This window comes from Pezoporus flaviventris, unplaced genomic scaffold (assembly GCF_033815535.1).
Source record: "Pezoporus flaviventris isolate CSIRO_AGI_PZ_B2104156 unplaced genomic scaffold, CSIRO_AGI_Pfla_v1 ptg000064l, whole genome shotgun sequence".
Lineage (NCBI taxonomy): Eukaryota > Metazoa > Chordata > Aves > Psittaciformes > Psittacidae > Pezoporus > Pezoporus flaviventris.
In genome coordinates, this window is record NW_026892612.1 from 3,477,538 (window position 1) to 3,494,649 (window position 17,112).

Here is a 17,112-nt window from a genome sequence, read left to right on the forward strand (position 1 = left end):
GGTTCCATAACTTACAACTTCTAATGCTTAGTCTGTGCATTTAGGAAAAAGAAAAAAAAAAAAGGAAAAAATTGGTTACCTACCCATCATAGATTACGTGTAGCTAGTAACTGAGAACCACACAGCTGTATTCTCACTTCCCGTCATTCCCTGCCCCATGCAGGGCAGCATGGGGAGGAGAATTGGAAGGAGGCACAACATGAGGGTTGAGACAAGAACAGTTTAATAATTGAAATTAAGTAGAACAGAATAATAATTGAAATTAATATTTTGAAATAATAATGATAATATAATGGGAACAAGGAAAAATGAAAGTTCAGAAAACACAAGTGATGCTCACCACCTGCTGACTGATACCCAGCCTGAGTAGTGATAACCTCCACACCCATGTCACTGCCAACTCTCCTGAGTTTATATACTGGGCATGACATGCTGTGGTTTGGGTCAGGTGTTCTGTTTCTGCTCCCTCTCAGCTTCTGGTGCCCCTCCTCACTGGCAGAGCATGAGAGACCTTTATCAGGGTAAGCCCTAATCAGCAACAGCTAAAACATCGGTGTGTTATCAGCATTGCTCTCAGACTAAAGCCAAAACACTGCACTGCACCAGCTACTAGGAAGAAAGTTAACTCTATCCCAGCCAAAACCCTTATCTGTATAACACTGGTGCAATATTGCAATGCAGTATATTTGTTGAAGTGTTTCTAGAAGTTTCTTAGATGATAGGAAATATATAGTTAAAAGTGCTTATAATCAGCTTGGAAGTAAGCAACCTAAACTTGAACAGCTTGACCATAGGTTCCTGTAAATTGAAATGTCACTTTGCAGATTGAAAGTCATATAAAATGAAGCTTGTTTCTGGAGAGAGTGCTAGAGGTGATTACTCTTTATAAGAGTGCAGTTAGGCTACTGGGTATTTTTGAGGTTCTGAGCACCTACTGCTAGTAGTTTTGATGAAAGTGGAAGGTGGGCAGTGCTGGGGCTATCCTCATCTTTTGAGAATTCCTAGGTGTTAATTCTCAGAAGAGAGGATCCCATATGACCCATAGCATATGGTTCAGTTCCCTTGTTGCCAGCTCTAGCTACAGGTCACCACTTTCCTTCCCACTTCGACTTTCCAGATTCAACTGAGTGAAGAATTCTGCTCTTTCTGCTTTTGCCTTTAAGATCTCTGAGTCGTCACCCTTTCAGAAATCCTTCATGTTTAGTTGATTTTAAAAAATGCTATCAAATATTCAGCAGAGACAGCAGCGATAAATACAGAGGAAAGCTTTTTTAGTTAAGGAGGTTTTCCATAAAAAGACATTGCCTGCTGAGATGTTTTGTGTCAAATCAAGTCTTCCATATCCAGGCTGGACCCAGAGTTGTTATTCTGTATGAGGGAAAGGATCTGGCAAAAGCTGGAAAGAGGATCACAGTAGAGAAACTTTGCCTACAGTGTAACAGGAGCACATATTTCACTCTGATCCTGAAGTAATTCTGTTGGCAGTATATGGTTCTTAGCTTGATCTTTCCTAACAATTTTCTTTTTTTCCTCACAGCTAATCAACATGGTTAAAATTTTCTAAACTGTCTTTATGTTCATCTTACAATGTTTCTTAAAAAACATAGCTAATTCTTAAGATAAAAAATAACTTGTCTTGCAGATATTGACAAGCATGGTACCTGCTCATGTTCCACCACTTTATTGCAGATAAGTTGCCCAAAATAATGGGGTTTGATCTGTTCTTAAACAGGCGTTTGCATTTTTTGGTTTTCAACCTGCAGTTCCAAGTTTTTAATATGATGCTTGTATCCATATTTTGTTTGTCTCTCAGGGCTTTAAGGGTTCTTTTTGGGGGTTTTGTAAGTTAGATTTTGTATCTCCCTTTTGCAGGACTCAACTAGGATTCTGAACACAAGTAGCAGCAGCTGTAGTAACAGTTTTTTGAAGACCCACAAGTTAACAAAGGAGCACAAGGAAAAAACTTCTAAAGACTCAAAAGAACATAAAAGTGCCTTCAAAGAACCTTCCAGGGAACAGAACAAATCTTCCAAAGAATCCTCTAAGAAACCCAAAGAAAACAAACCACTAAAAGATGACAAAATATTTTCTAAGATGGCCTTCAAGGAACCCAAACCTGTACCCAAGGAGCTGAAATCTGAAAACACCCCTATCCTTACCATAACAGGTGGGCAGCAGCAAGAAAAGAAGACCCTCACAAAAAGGCCCTCTGTTGTGGACTCTGAAACTTCAGCAAAAAAAAGAAAAAAAAGTGGTCCAGATTTGTTATTTAAAAGTTTCTCTAGTGCCCCACCGCTGATTCTTACTTGTTCAGCTGACAAAAAACAGACAAAGGATAGATCTCAGCCCAAGGTGGGAAGAGTCAAAACCGAAAGCAATACACTGGAAAGGAAGACACCTACTCTGCCACCATTTGATGATATTGTAGATGCCAGTGATTCTGATGTGGAGGAAAACATATCCTCCAAATCTGAAGTAAGTGGTGGTTGGTTTTGCTTCATATGTGTATAGTTATAGTCTGTGGAATTGTGCACTGTATTTGGTTTTTCCCCCTCCTTTCTCCTGTCTACTGGCAGATCGTTCGATTTGAAGGATGCTGACTGCTGGCTGTTCAGAATTATGCATGCTCTCATTGAATTGTATTGCCTATTCAAGTCTACTCAGTTTATACGTCTGTCAACATTATGACAAATGAGCATATGGGAAAAGTCTATAAATAATACTGCTCTTTTGATCTTGTTCTTTTGAATTTCATGCCTCTTCTGTGGGAAGAGGAAATTGATTTTAATGCTTATATTTCACACCCTAAGTCTGTGTTCAGGTATTCAAGAATTCAGTAAATTCAGGAAAGGGTTTCATTAAATCTGTGTTTGTTATTTTTCAGCTAAAAATAGCAGTTCTGTGAATGATACCACATTTTTTTTGAGGAGGAAGAGGCGTTCCTAGAATCTTTCTTACTGAAGAAGAAAGACTTTTTTTGTGGAAGTTTGCTTTCCTTAAAATACTTGTCTACCATGCCTGCTCATTTGTTTCAAGCATCATTTGCTCTTGATGATTTGGATTTTAATAGTTCTCCTAGGACACTTGGTTTTTAGAAGCGCCTTTCGAAAAGAGATGAGTAGAGAAGGAAAGGGATGGAAAGAAAAGGATTGTTTGGTGCTTTTATTTGTGCTTATGACTAGAGGTAGTGTGCATGATAGAGAGGAAATTTTTGCAGCCATGCCTGTTTAATTCTCCTATTTTTCTGGTTTCTGTTGTGTGTCTCTGTAACTGCCGTGGGATTCATAGCCCTACTTGCCCTCTCTGAAACAGACAATAAATACGCTGTTGTGTGGAGGTGTCAACGTTAGGTTTTTATTTCACAGAAACTTGCCACAAGGGAGAAAATAATTTATTTCTCAAGTGACCTTTTAATGACTGGTCCCTTAGGGCATGCAAAGGCTGTAAAATTTAGAACGTGTAGAATAGTGCAGGCGCCTCATTACAGCATGGCACTGCTGATACTGTGATTGGGGTGACATTCTCATCTGGCTTAGAACTTAGACATTTGTCTTTAAATCTGAAAAAGGTTCACACTAGTCACCCTTGGTGTGAATTAATTTTTGATGTCTTCAAAAGAAACTGAATATTCCTTTTTAATTTATGGCAGTATCCTTAGGACTTGCTACCGATCCTCAGTATAGCTAGATAATTGGCATAGGTTTTGCTTTCAGATTTCTTGTTCTTTCAAATAGCTGCCATGTAGTGGCACATTTACTGGTAGCAGTGATTCTTCATCTTTTTTCAAAGACAAAATAATTGAGGGGAGCAACTGCAATGCAACTGGAATTTTACAAATGCAGGCACCTCAGATGTGTGCTGCACAGCAACTTGCAGGTAACTGATGTGTGAAGGGTATGGATGGTCCTTAAAACTGATTCTTTTAATTGCTGACATGGGTTCCCTCTGCCTTGCAGCTTCTTGCCCATTACCAGTGGTATCATGATATGCCGTTGTGGTTTTCGTAGGATGATGACACAAGTCCACTTGCCCTGCTGTTCATCATTTGTCTGGAGTTGACCTGCAGGACCTAAGGAATTCCTTAATTCTGTACTAAAGTAAAAAAGCAGATTCAGTTCTGTGAGCCAGTGTTACTGGGAGGGCAAAGTACTGGAGTCCACTCAAAGAGAAACAGATCCTGCTGGTCTGGGCCCTGGTGTATTTTAGCATTGACATCTCAGATCATGGAACACATGGATATTCAGTGGGACTTAGTAAAGGTGTCTAGGAAACCCAGAATAATTTCCTAAGGTGCCCGTGGATTCACACCATTGTTAGTGCTGTGTGGAAAAGATCAGGGCAACCTGGTTAATGAGTACCTACAGAATTTCACTTTACTGGCTTTTGAACCAGGGCTGCTAACAAAAGGTGGTTGAGTAGTGCAGTAGAGGTAATTCTGTATGTCGGAAAAAGTAGTTCAAACTTTTTATATGTGTTGGTGGGTTCCTAAGCATGAAAAGGAGTGCTTATCATATTTAGCACTCCTTTCAGGAGAAGGAATAAATTTTACAGCCAGGTGCATAAAAGATACATCCTATAAATAGTAATACAAAGACAAAAAAGTTGCAGTGTTACATAGAAAATATGATAATGATTTTGCTATACAGGAATTATTATTTCAGGTCTGTTAATGCTTCATGGTACTAACCAACACAGTTGCTTGAAGTTGGGAAGACACTTCTTCGGTGGCATGTTCTGACATGATAATACACTATAAAATTCAATGGCATGTTCTGACACGATAATACACTATAAAATTCAGTCAGATGTTATTTACCACTGTGGTACAGTTACAGTGACGATTATTATACTATTGATGAACAAAGAATATATCATTATTTAGGAGTATATATATATTTTAGTAAAGTTTCCAGGAGTTACTCCTAAAGTGGCTTTAAAAAAAACAAAACCACAAAACCCAACTCAGCAAATTTGGGTTAGATATAACAAATCAGTTTAGAAATCAATATCTAAAAGAAAATTGTTAGGATACCACAAAAATGTTGTCTTTGAATCATGTGCATTTTTTTTCTAGTTTAAGTTATGACATAGTGCAAATGTAATTATGTATGAATTGTAATAGAATTGTTAATAGCTGCGAAGACAAGCATCATTAAAGAGAGGTGCTTTTTCGCTGGGTATGTGCCACAGGAAGACAGTGCTGCTGCTCCCCTGATTTCTTCAGATACAGCCCATTCACTGAGTTGAGATGGGGTGTATCCTTTCAGTGAATGGACTTGAGACAGAAAAGCAAGATATGCTCAATCCTTCTCAATATTGTCATCATGCTCTCTACCCAGCTCTAGACATTGACTTGAAATATTGGCATTTGCCTTCACAAAGTGGAGGACGTAAAAGTTTAGCATTCTCCGAGTGAGGTGGATTTTTTTGTCATGTGGTAGAGCGTGTCTGCCAATGGCTAATCCATCCTCTGAGGTGTCCCTTAAAATCTGCATTTAGGAGTGCAGCCAGGTTAGCATACAGTTGCCTTGAGTACATTTCAGAAAGCCAGACACTGTCTTCTGATGTCCTACTGTCAGTCCCTCTTTTGAGTTCCAAATACCTTTATAAAATTACAGTGGGAAATAAAGTAAATCACATCCGTGATTAGTGATGAACTTTTTGCCCTAGTTTAATAGCTTTTCTGTTTATGACTTAATTTAAGACCACGGATGCTCATTTCTCTGTGGTCTCTGGCATGCTCTGTGGTGTGGTGCACTGCTGTATTTATTTTAGCTGTATTTTTCTGCTGACTGAGCTGCTGGCAAGTGAAATGTGTCTCCATTTCTCTTCAAGCTGCTTTGTTGACTATCACTTTTCAAATATGACTGTGATTTGAAGTATGTTGCACTTTAAAGTTGCTGATAGACTGGGTGTTCAAAGCAGCGTAGGTCTTTTTAGAGTCATATGAGCTAGCAAAGCTGTTTGGGAGTGACATGTAATATATTCAGTCAGAAACTATACGTAAAGGCTGAGACATTATTTTACTGGCTGTGGTATGAAGCATGTAAAGTAGGGTATGGAGTGAAAGTGTGTCAGATCTAGCAAAGCCCACTTGAAAACTCCGCAAAGATTTTACTTTTGAATTTAATGGCAGGATGTATTTGTTAAAACTCCATCTGTCTGTTTCCTGTGTGGGACAGTGCAGCAACATGGTAAAAATCCCATAAACTCAACCTTCTTGATTTTACTGCCTGTCTGGTCATGAAGCATGATGATGTTCTCATCCCATTTGTGCAAACTGCAAGCTGCTGTATGTGAGATGGAGAAATAACAGAATTTTGCATCTGGGTGAGGTGTTTTCCATGGCTGGAGCATCCCTTTCTGAGCTGTGGAGCCATTGCAGAAGGGAACCGTTGCAGGTCTGATAATTTCTGTTTTATTACCAGTTTTGCTGGTCTGGGTAGGGAGCATAAAATGGTGTATAGCTTTAAGTGAAGCTGCTGCAGCAGAAAGGCACAAAACAGATCAAGCAGACCTATTTGTTTAGGTGTAGCCAGTGTTCTCAGTGTATCTCCAGTTGCAGCAATAAAATGAAAATAACTCTTAAAATCTGTTATGCATGATAGTGGTCTGTTGGTGGATTTTTTTACAGAACACATATGGCTCTGTTGAATGAGTTTTTGCTCCTGTTGTGATAATTTTGCATGTGATACATGTTCTTGTTCCCCTTCCTGCCTGTGTATTTCCCTGCAATATTAGCATTGCCATTAGTAATAGTAGCAGCCTTTTGGCCTGTTGAAGCCTATGGAAATGCAAACTGAAATGCATGCAAGCAAACTGTGAGAGTTCAAGAGTATAAAGAGTTTCAGTTATTAAAAGCAGGGTACTTTAGCTGGTCTTTTGCCTTTGGAAAAAATGCAAGCTACTTAGGAAGTCCATTACAGAACAATGAAAATATAGCAGTGATTGCATAGGCGATGGGTTTGTACTTAATTAACTGCTTGTGTATCTTAAAGCAGTCTCAAAGTTACAAGAGACGTACTTTTTTAAAATAATCCATGAAATGCCACTTTGGATCTGGCATGTGATCTATTAATTTGACTCCCACAAAAGTGGGAATGCTTTGAAAATCCCCATGGTCTTGTAAAACCTCCAGGAGGCCCTTGTTAGCTGAAAAATCCTGCTTTCTGCCAGGGCTCAGAGCCAAAGTAAGATCTCTTTCAGATAATATTTAAAGTTAGAAATAAGAGTAGTGAAATAGTGCTCTGTGTGGAATTTTCATTTGGTTACCCATGAAGAAAGAAAAATAAGGAAGCTAAGTTTTATTTTCTTTTATGAAACTGACCTTGATGCAGGACAGGATTGATGATGTCCTTCATTGCAGGCTGGGCACTATGGGTTTGCAACCTGTTGTATTAGAATCTTTACAATTTGCTTGGTATTTTAATGCTTTGGTTTTGCATTTGATTACTTTTAGGCCAGGGTGGACACTGCTCCTAAAACACTGCCAGCCACCCTTGTGGAATTATGTGCCCATTGTACTCCTGTGTTGAGGAGGTAATGCAGTAGCCACAAATAGATGGGTGTTAGCAGGTCATGTAAATACCATACTGTCCAGTGTGTTCCCTTTCAGATTTGTGCTCTGAGAGAATTTGTGGCCTGAGAATTATCAGACCTTCTTAGAAATGGTCATGGGTACAAGTATGCTCTGTGGCCGTTGGCATCTACTGTAGTATGTCACCATCCAGCTGCTATACTAAACCTATTTTTATTAGCTGTTACTATGGAGGGGAAACTGTTTTAGCTTTACTCACAAAAGCTTAGGTGCATATTAAGTTAGTCTGTATGTGGTGAGGTGAACCATTGCTGGGTAAGGAAGCAGCAAGATTGACAGGTAGTGATTCCTCTGTGGCAGCAAGCTTGGATGTTAAACTGAGGTATTTTTGTTACCATGGTATGTTAGGAAATCAGTGGAGAGAAACTGTGTCTACGTGGTTAAATGTCCAGTGTGCAAATACAGTGTTGTGAGACTACGGCCATTTTTCATTTCTGAGGCAAAGTCATAGCTATTGAGATGGGTTTGATTTTGGTAGGTGTTTTTTTGGTTTGGATTTTTTTTTTCAATTTTAGGAAATACCATGTTTTGACCACAGAAATAACGTCATACATTAGGCTACTGATTCAGTGTGCAGTATTTTACTTCATTCACAAGTGTTGGCTAGATCCATTTCACTACTTACATGGATTAACTCAATTATTTGCATAAATTAATAAAAATATTTTTATTATTTAAAATAAATATTTTCATTTTGTAGTTGGAGCCTTATTTTCTATATTTCAACCCTAGAAAATTCTCTTAATTTGTTAGCCTGCAGAAAGAAAGTATTTTAACTGGGTATGTGCAGTGCCAATATTTTAATGATATTCTTTCTTTTGTGGAAAAAAAAACACCTTTGTGTCTGTCCCAGTAAAGTCATGACAGTTTCACAAAACCAAGATGATTGCAGTAAAAATGCTAAAGATAGGGTATTTTAATTATGATTAGGTGAGATCTTCTTGATACAGCTTTCATTGCTTTGAGGTCGCTCTATCTATGTACATGCATTATGTTGTGATACAGAGAAATAGCTCCATATAATTAAACTAACACCTGTTAGTTGCCAGATGAAATCGTTTGTCTACAACAGTAAGATCTAGCTATGGCTTTTATACTCTTTTTATTTTTTAGGCAGAACCATAAACTTTATGGTTGTTTTCTTTGGCAGAAATGGCATGTTTTACTTGTGTACTTTGAAGGCTTGCTGCCAAACTCACCATGAAATTCATTAGGCAATTTTTGTAACGCTTAGCATTTGGAAGCTTCTAATCTGATGACTGATGTGAATTCTCCAGGACACACCATAAATTCCCAGTTTGATTTTTACATTTCAAAGAATGGTAATCCCCTGAAGTTTCAATTTTGTTACGGCTGCCTGAAATCACTAGTACCGTGAATCTTGTATCATGCCTGTGTAGAATGACAATTCATTGCCTGCTGATGAGGGACTACCACTATTTAGATCTCCCTGCTGTGGTGCCCTGTGTTTTGTGCTGGGTGTTGGTATTTGATGCTGCAATACACGAGCTTCCTGGGGGACCTTTTGCAATGCGCACCAGATGCTCCTGATGAACATCATGTGCTTACCTCACACTCAGGGGTGTTTATGACTGTGTGTCGCTGTTCTTCCAGTATTGAAATGTGCTTATAGCCCTGGTACAAGGAATAAGTGAAAGCAAATGTAATCTAGTGGATCTCTTTCTTTCCCTCTGTGTGGGTGTCAGTTCCCTCACAGCAACAGTGTCCACTCCACTGCAAAATCGAGTTACTCCAGGCAGCAGTTGCTGTCTAGGGAAAATTTCATGACTAATGAATTCTAACTATAATTTTGGTGTTCGCTGAGGGTGGTCCCGTGTCAACACACCAGCAATAAAAGAACTGTCTTTACTTAAAGCTTAAGAAGTGTTGGTGTGAATTTGGTTTAACTCACTGGGTCATTACTCTTTGGCAGAGGACCATTAGGAGTAGATACAATTTTGTGACCTAAATGTTACAATTTTAGTAAAAGAGCTTGTTGATGCAGTGGTTCAACTTAATTTATTTGTGCCATTTGCAGCCTTTTGATCCTTTGAACACTGTAAAACTCAACGTTGTTCAGGGTTGTAGTACATGAGATCTTAATTTAACCAGTATTTTAAATAATGATCAGCCAATATTTTTAAGAACTTCAATTACCTGCATGAATTATATTTCAAATATATTACGCTACATTATAAGGGTTTGGGTAAATGTAGTTTAAACATAAACAAGTATGATATTTTTTAAAAAAAATTGTTCTTGTGTAAATAATTTATTACACCTTATGAATCAGTTGCATGACTTTCTACTAATGTAAAGCTGAGATCACATTATCAAAAATCTTTTGAGTCAGTGGAGCAGCAACGAGGAGCTTTAAATGAGTATTATTTTTTGCAGTAATCAGTAGAAGTACATGCGTAGGCAAAATCACAGCAAACAGATGTGTCAGCTGTAAATGGTGAATGGACCCACAGGTCTGTTTTTGCCAAGCTGCTCTCCAGCTGGGTGGCACCCAGAATATGTTGGTGCACGGAGCTATTCTCCCCTAGGTACAGGACTTCACACTTCTTGTTGAACTTCATACGGTTCCTGTTTGCCCATTTCACTGACCTGTCAAGGTCCCCCTGTGTGGCAGATTGACACCCTCTGGCATATCTGCCACTTCTCCCAGTTTTGTGTAATTGGTAAACTTCCTGTTGCTGAAGCTGTGCTTATTACTCCTGTGATTTTCTTATCCTTAATTGTTTGGAAATGATTTCCAGGGTTAGCTGCTCCAGCACCTTCTGAGGGATCAAGGTAAGTACCCTGTGGTACCCTGGTCTTCTTCCTTCATGCTCTTGAAGACAGGAGAGACATTTCCTTACCTTGGATGTTTGGGCACTTTTTCCAGTCACCATAATCAACTGAAGATTATTGAGATTGTCCTTATAATGACATCTACCAGGATCCCATCAAAGCCAATGGACTCGCTCAGGTGCCAGATAGAGAGTACACTTAATCAACAAATAACCTCATCTCCATCAATGATATGAAATTTTTTGTTTAAAATTGCTATAAATAGTAAAGGCAGCTAACTGTATCAGTACCTTAGGTCACATTCTCTGCCAGATGAATGTCACCGTCTCTTCTTACAAATCAATCTGGAATTTTCTGTTTAAATTTCACACCTCCTTGATCTTAAATTACTTCTCTAAATAATTGTTTAGTTCTTTAAATGTAGTTATGAATAATTATTTCCATTCTACAAGACAATAATTCTAGCTCCCACTCCATAGCTGGGTTGGGTGCAGGCACCTCATGGTACCATGGTCACTCCCCTTTGCAGTGGCATATGTGTGCACTTGGTGGATGAGGTGGGGCTGTTTGGGCTGCAGATGGGTTGGATTACTTTGCTAAAGGCTGAGGCAGTGGTCAGTGACAGTGCACTTAGGAGTCTGTGGAAGTCATGAGTACAGGTGTTCTGTTGGAGAAGAAGTTTTGTCCTGGGGAAACATATTCCTCCCTGTGAAGCTAACTTCAGATGAAGTGGAAGTAATACTCAGCTATAAGCAGTTTTAAGTGGATAGACTTTCCAGTATATATGGTACAGGGAAACATAAATCTGTAAGACTATTGTGCAGAAAGGTAGGAAATATGTAAAATGGCTGATATGAAATGGGATATTACCATACTATTTAAATTTTATTTCAGGAAACAATATGTGAGCTTCCTTTGAAAACTGTTCAGGGGAAGGCAAGAGAAGCCATTCTCACCCACATACAGATGTTTTCTATTTCCAAATCTAAATAAGGAGCTTGAAACGATTGGCTTTATTTATAGGAGAAGTTGTTTGAACCAACTATGAAATATACAAAGCTAGCTCTATTATATCCTGTGTCATAAACAGGTGAGTTTGCCTGAAAATTGTTTGCAGCTCAAGAGTAAGGTGTACTACTTGTAAGAACAGACAAGTTTGGGAATGACAGAAGACGAGTGGTTTAGAACTGTTGAAAAAAAGTCTCTTTTCAGGGAAAACATGAGCCAAAGAAGAGTTGCTTTTCTTGCCAAACAGTTCAAAGCACAGAATCCTACAACCAGGCCTAATAAAGAAGTCCATGTTTTCAGTGCATCTGTGTGAGAGCAGTAAAATTGCTGAGACTGTCTAAGAATGCAACAAATCATGTTGGGTCATTATCACTTTCTGCAACTACCTGAAATGGGGTTATAGTAAGGTGAGTGTTGGTCTCTTCTCCCAAGTAAGAAGTGATAGGAAAAGAGGAAATGGCCTCAAGTTGCACCTGGGGAGGTTCAGATTGGATATTAGCCAAAATTTCTTCACCGAGAGGCTTGTCAAGCACTGGAACTGGCTGCCCAGGGAAGTGGCTGAGTGACCATCCCTGGAGATATTTAAAATGCATGTAGATGTGGCATTTAACATAGCTTGGTCATGGGCTAGGTAGCATCAGCATTACGATTGGACTTGATGATCCTAAAGGTTTTTTCCAACCTAAATGATTCTGTGATTCTGTTGCACTAATGAGCAGCTTGGGTCAACTCTCATTTGGTTGTCTGCAGGAAAACTAGTAAAACAGGAAAAGGACATAGGAGAGAAGCTCTTTGCTGGTACTGTCTTATACTTTTATTGTTGTGAAAGACACCCAGTAGCTAATTTCAGATCCATTAAAAAAAATTAAAATCTGTTTGGTGATTAGTAATCAGTGGATTAGAGCAGAAAGCCCAAGTGAATAAAGCCATAATACCAAAGTCCTTGAGATAGCAGCCTGTAAAACTGTCAAAAAGCGTTGCTTAAGTGACAAAAGAGAGCCTCTGGTAATCAGAAGCGTTGATGCTATTGGCACTAACCTATATTCATATATGGAAGGCCTAGTTTTAGTACCTTCTAAAAAGGCAAGTCTCTTCTGTTAATGATGTTCATGCTTATGTTAAAAGCAGCTGTTTCCTCTGGGTGTGCTCTCACCCCAGATTTCCCATAGTCAAAAAAGCTAGGTTTAATTTCCAATACTTAGCAATTTCAACACTTACGCTAATCTGTATTTCTTGGAATAAATTGTCAGAGAGGGTTGTTTAAGTAAATAATGTAAATTGTTTTTAAAAGCATTAAGAACCTTTTTAGAAAAGAGTATAGATGATCATTTGTATTTTACTGGGACTTTCTATGGTTTGGCTTCTCAAAAGTGATCTTGCTAAAGCAGAGCAAAATTTTTCTAGGAAGCATTAAAACTTTATGTGTATTCATATCCCTTCCTTCTTGTTATCCTGTCTCAATTAGTTAATGTTGAGAGAGAATTTTGTCACAGAGGAATTCCACTGATGTTTGCACGCCTTATAGTGTGAATGAGACCAAGCCTTTTCTTTTTTCTTTTCCAGTAAACTGGTTAAAAAAGAAAGTAGTGAAGTTTTGACAGTGACAAATATCTCTGCACTGTGTGATTTTTTTATTTACCCACCCCCTACAGTTTTAGCACTTCTTCAAGTATTTTGAACTGACTATCATAGTCTTCTAGTGTTTGCTACTTTAAGTAAATGGATTTTACAGAAGTTAAAAGTTCATGGTGCAATTAATAAAAAACACAGCTAATAGAAATCTGCAGGAATGGTTTTCAGCTAATAATTTTTCTGAAAAAAAAACAGAAAGTGACAGATAAACCAGATGTTTTAAGAGTAACCTGAAGCTGAAAAGACTGAAATTAGTTTCCAGAATGGTGATGTCCTTAAAGTTTACATTGACTCCTACTATTCATCAGTGCATTGTTTCATGTCATCGTGGTTATTTTACTGCTAGAAATCTCTTATAGTTTTACAGAAGTTCAGGCTTTGTTAGAAGAAAAAAAAACAAATTTTTCAGAATAACTTGATTTTTAAGGCAGTGTCAAGTGATGCTGCAATGCCTTCCAAAAAGGTCTGATGCTGTGGGCCATTTAAGAATCTATCAGTACTCAGAAATGGGTTGTGTTGTTGGTTGGGTTGTCTTTTCTTGCACAGGCTTGGTTCATCATATAGCTATATAGTCAGATCCAGTGTTTGTATTTTGACTCTGTGTGTGTGAGAAAGCTGGAGATGGTGTTGATTTGAGGAGAGCAGATGTTAATAGTGTTTTTCTCAAGCATTCTGTTGCCCAGATATGCATCTCTCATTTTGAGGAAAGGCGGTAAGAGGTTGTAAAACTGTCTGCTCATTATGAAAGGCAACAATAGACTGATTTATGGAGGAAGAGCAACTGTCAGGTTAAGGTAACTTGTGTGCCTGGAAACTGTTTCACAGTGACTGGAAATTACTGCTCTTATTTTGGAGAACAGCTTGGTTCTGACTTAATCTTGGGTAGTATTGTACAGACAAGGAGAGTCATAAAATTTTGGTTAGCCTGGATAACTTGTCACAGTAACACATTTGCATAGAATTTGAAGTGTAAGCAGGATTTCTTTCCAATCGTAGATTTTTAGAGTGATACTTCCTAACCTGATTTTCACCTTTCCTTCGGCGTGGACACTTCTTTCTTGCTTTATGTTCTCTGTCGGCATCCCCTGTGCCTGTGAACCTGTGAGACTGAAAAAAAAGTGTATGGAGATACGCAACATGACAGCAAGAGCCAAGATTTCTCAATATATCCCCTATAAGCCATAACCACTGTTATAAGAAAAATTATACAGATTTTTTTATACAAAGTCATAGTTCTTTCTACGTACTATTGTAGAATTTTGGAGAGAAATTTATGCATTTTAAGCAATAGTGGAGAAACAGTTTATAGAACTGTTTGATAAATAATATAAACTGGTTGTAACAACTCTGTTTTAAAAACGTAGTTCTCTTTTGTAGTCTGTGGGTTCCAGGTAATTTTTCTGTGTAATAAGGCAATCTTTCTGGTTTAGTCTCTGTTATAATCTGTAGTGTCTTAATACATAGGAAAGGTGTTGAGTAATGAGTAATTCAATAGCAGCAGCAAAGATTAATTTGAATCCTCATCTTAACACTTTTTTTCAAAGGGAGAAAGAGCACTGTCTGAGTTTTTTTGGCGTTTAGTGTGGTCTGCTCAGGTCTTCTGTTTCTTGATTCTACTACATCCTTACTAATTTGGAAAATGATGCAACTGCAGTATGATGAGGACGCCAGAGCCTTAAGTCTGTCATAAACTCATTTAGACTCTCATGCTCTATGGCCTTTCAGACTAGGTGCTGGGATCCTTTTAAGATACTGGCTTTATTGAAGAACTAGACATGATGTAATAGTGTGTATGTACGTTGAGTACATAGCAATTTTCACAGTGTTTGCCTCACTGACACCTGAAATAAAGATTTTTGTGTATTATTCTGTTCTAGAGATCTTATTTTAACTTGACAGCATGCCTTAGGTGATAACTACCAATAAGAGTTTGAGGCAGAAATGTTTCTTACAATGTTACTTATTTTCTTTTTTGTTTTTTTCTTTTAAGTCTGAACAGCCGAGTCCTGCCAGTTCCAGCTCCAGTTCCAGCTCCAGTTTTACTCCTTTGCAAACCAGCAAACAAGGTACCAACAAAAGACAAAAAATTGACAAGAACGTATGAAATAAAGGGGCTGATAAAAACAGAACTAGTGGCATTTCATTACCACTTTTCTGCTGTCTTTCACAGCCTGAACTAGCCACAGTTTTGCTTTAGAGACTTTTCCTGAGGTGAATTTCAGATGCATCTGTAAGGGCAAAATAAAAAGGGAGAAAATGTGCATCTGAGGAGAAGGTGTGAAGGGTGGGTTTTTTTTGAGCATAAAATTCAAGCCAGCCACTTAACAGCTGCTAAACTCAGGAGCCTCTGTTTCTGAGGTTGTCCTTTTACAGGGGTAGGTAGATGGTACCTGGCTCCATCTGAAGCCCTGCTCAGGAAGGTGTAGTTTCCCACGGGACACGCAAACATGAGTGCATGTGGATCATGCATGCCCTTTCAAGTGCCCATGATCTTCCCATACGAACTATTAGAAAGTTTTAAGAGCATACAGTATTTGTTGTACCTGCATGTCAGGGGAAGATGATGGTTGGACTTCAGATTGACTTAAATTTGCATTCTGGCTGCTAATTATGGTTTACTTGGAGCTCTGTAAGGGAATGCATTTTTGTTCCCAGAAAACTTGCCAAGGCAGGTTTTCTGTAAATAAACTGAGACTCAATCTACATGATCTATTAAACTGCTTACTTCCTGCTTGGCCTTTTTCCCTGGGTTTATAAGATTGTATAACTGATACATTCTTAATCAGCTTTTTCTTCGTTCTTTGGATCAGGAGCATTAAAAAAGCAGCTTTTGACTAATTAAAATTGTGTTTGTTGTAGCCATTTATATTCCTCAGTGGTAGATTTGATTTAAGCACATTAGTGACTCAGGGAGACTTTTTTAAACAGATTACACATGATGCATATCTCTCCCTACTGCCTTTCTGTAGATGGCTGGTACTGATTTTCTGATGTATTCTGGCAGCATTACTCCAGGTGGAAGAAAGCAAGAGCTGAAGTGGATTGCGGTTGACTGGCTTCAGGCATTTGATTTTTACCTAAGGCTAAACAGAACCCCTTCTTGCTGAAACCCCATTTTTGCTGTCATGAAAACCTCATTAGCAGTGTGGTCCATTAGAAACCAAAAGACTTGGACACGTGTTATTTTGTGTTCAGCAGAAACCTGTTGATGTAATATGGTCTTCTGAGCAGACAGGATCCATCCATTTCTTCTGGGTCTTATATAAGATACCACAAACTGTCAGGTTTTTGTACCTTCTCAAGAACAGATGTGAAATTTTTCCTGTGATATGAATAACTGCAGAAGTGCAAGTGGTATATCCATACCCTCTTTCTTGCCACAGTAAATAGTGATTACTGCTTCTTTCTGGGAGTCCCAATTAACTAAATGCCTTCCCTGCCCAGTTTGTACATTTGTCTGTCAAAGGAATGCAGCACCAAACATACTGTGGCATGTTCACACTGTGTTGTGCTCTTGTCAGAACCCATGCTTTTTTCCCTAACTAGAAGTTACTTCCCTGGGCCAATGATCTTTTTCGATTGCATTCAAATTCCAGTGCTCACTCAAGTGTCAGAAAACCACAGCATGAACTTTTCTCACTTCTTTTTGCATAAGCAGTGAGCTAAGTTAAGGTTCTTCAAACTTCTGCTGCTAGGGCTTACTCAGATACTTCTCTCTTTCCTTACCAAAAACGTTTGCTTTTGGCAGCTTCTGCTTTTCAGTTTCTCCTTAACTAATCTGACTGGGAGACAGCAACTTTTCAAAATTCCATGTCAGCGTTTTTAAGGGTTTGAGGTGTTAGCAAGAAGCAGAAGATTAATACTGACATTGCTATCAGTGCTAGAAATAAAGACCTAAAAAATTAAAGCTTTGCTAATTTTTAGGAAAATTTACTGAAAAAGTTAGCTGGCTTGGTACAGAATGCTTCTTCTGTCCCAGATGCAGTCCTACTCTAAATGAAAACAGATGAATAAGAGGTTGTTCAATGCTAGTGGGGCTGTTAGTGATGGATGTGTCTCAGGAATCCCACGTTCCTTTT

General features: G+C 38.5%; 1 protein-coding gene across 1 annotated transcript in view; it reads left to right on the forward strand.

The window, feature by feature from the left end:
• The window catches only part of MLLT3 (MLLT3 super elongation complex subunit), a 120,817-nt gene that overhangs the window by 86,764 nt on the left and 16,941 nt on the right, over positions 1-17,112 (forward strand). Inside the window, exons 6-7 of the mRNA XM_061470858.1 lie at positions 1,873-2,475; positions 15,024-15,099. Coding sequence (XP_061326842.1) covers positions 1,873-2,475; positions 15,024-15,099 — 679 coding nt within the window. The remainder of the gene's footprint in view (positions 1-1,872; positions 2,476-15,023; positions 15,100-17,112) is intronic.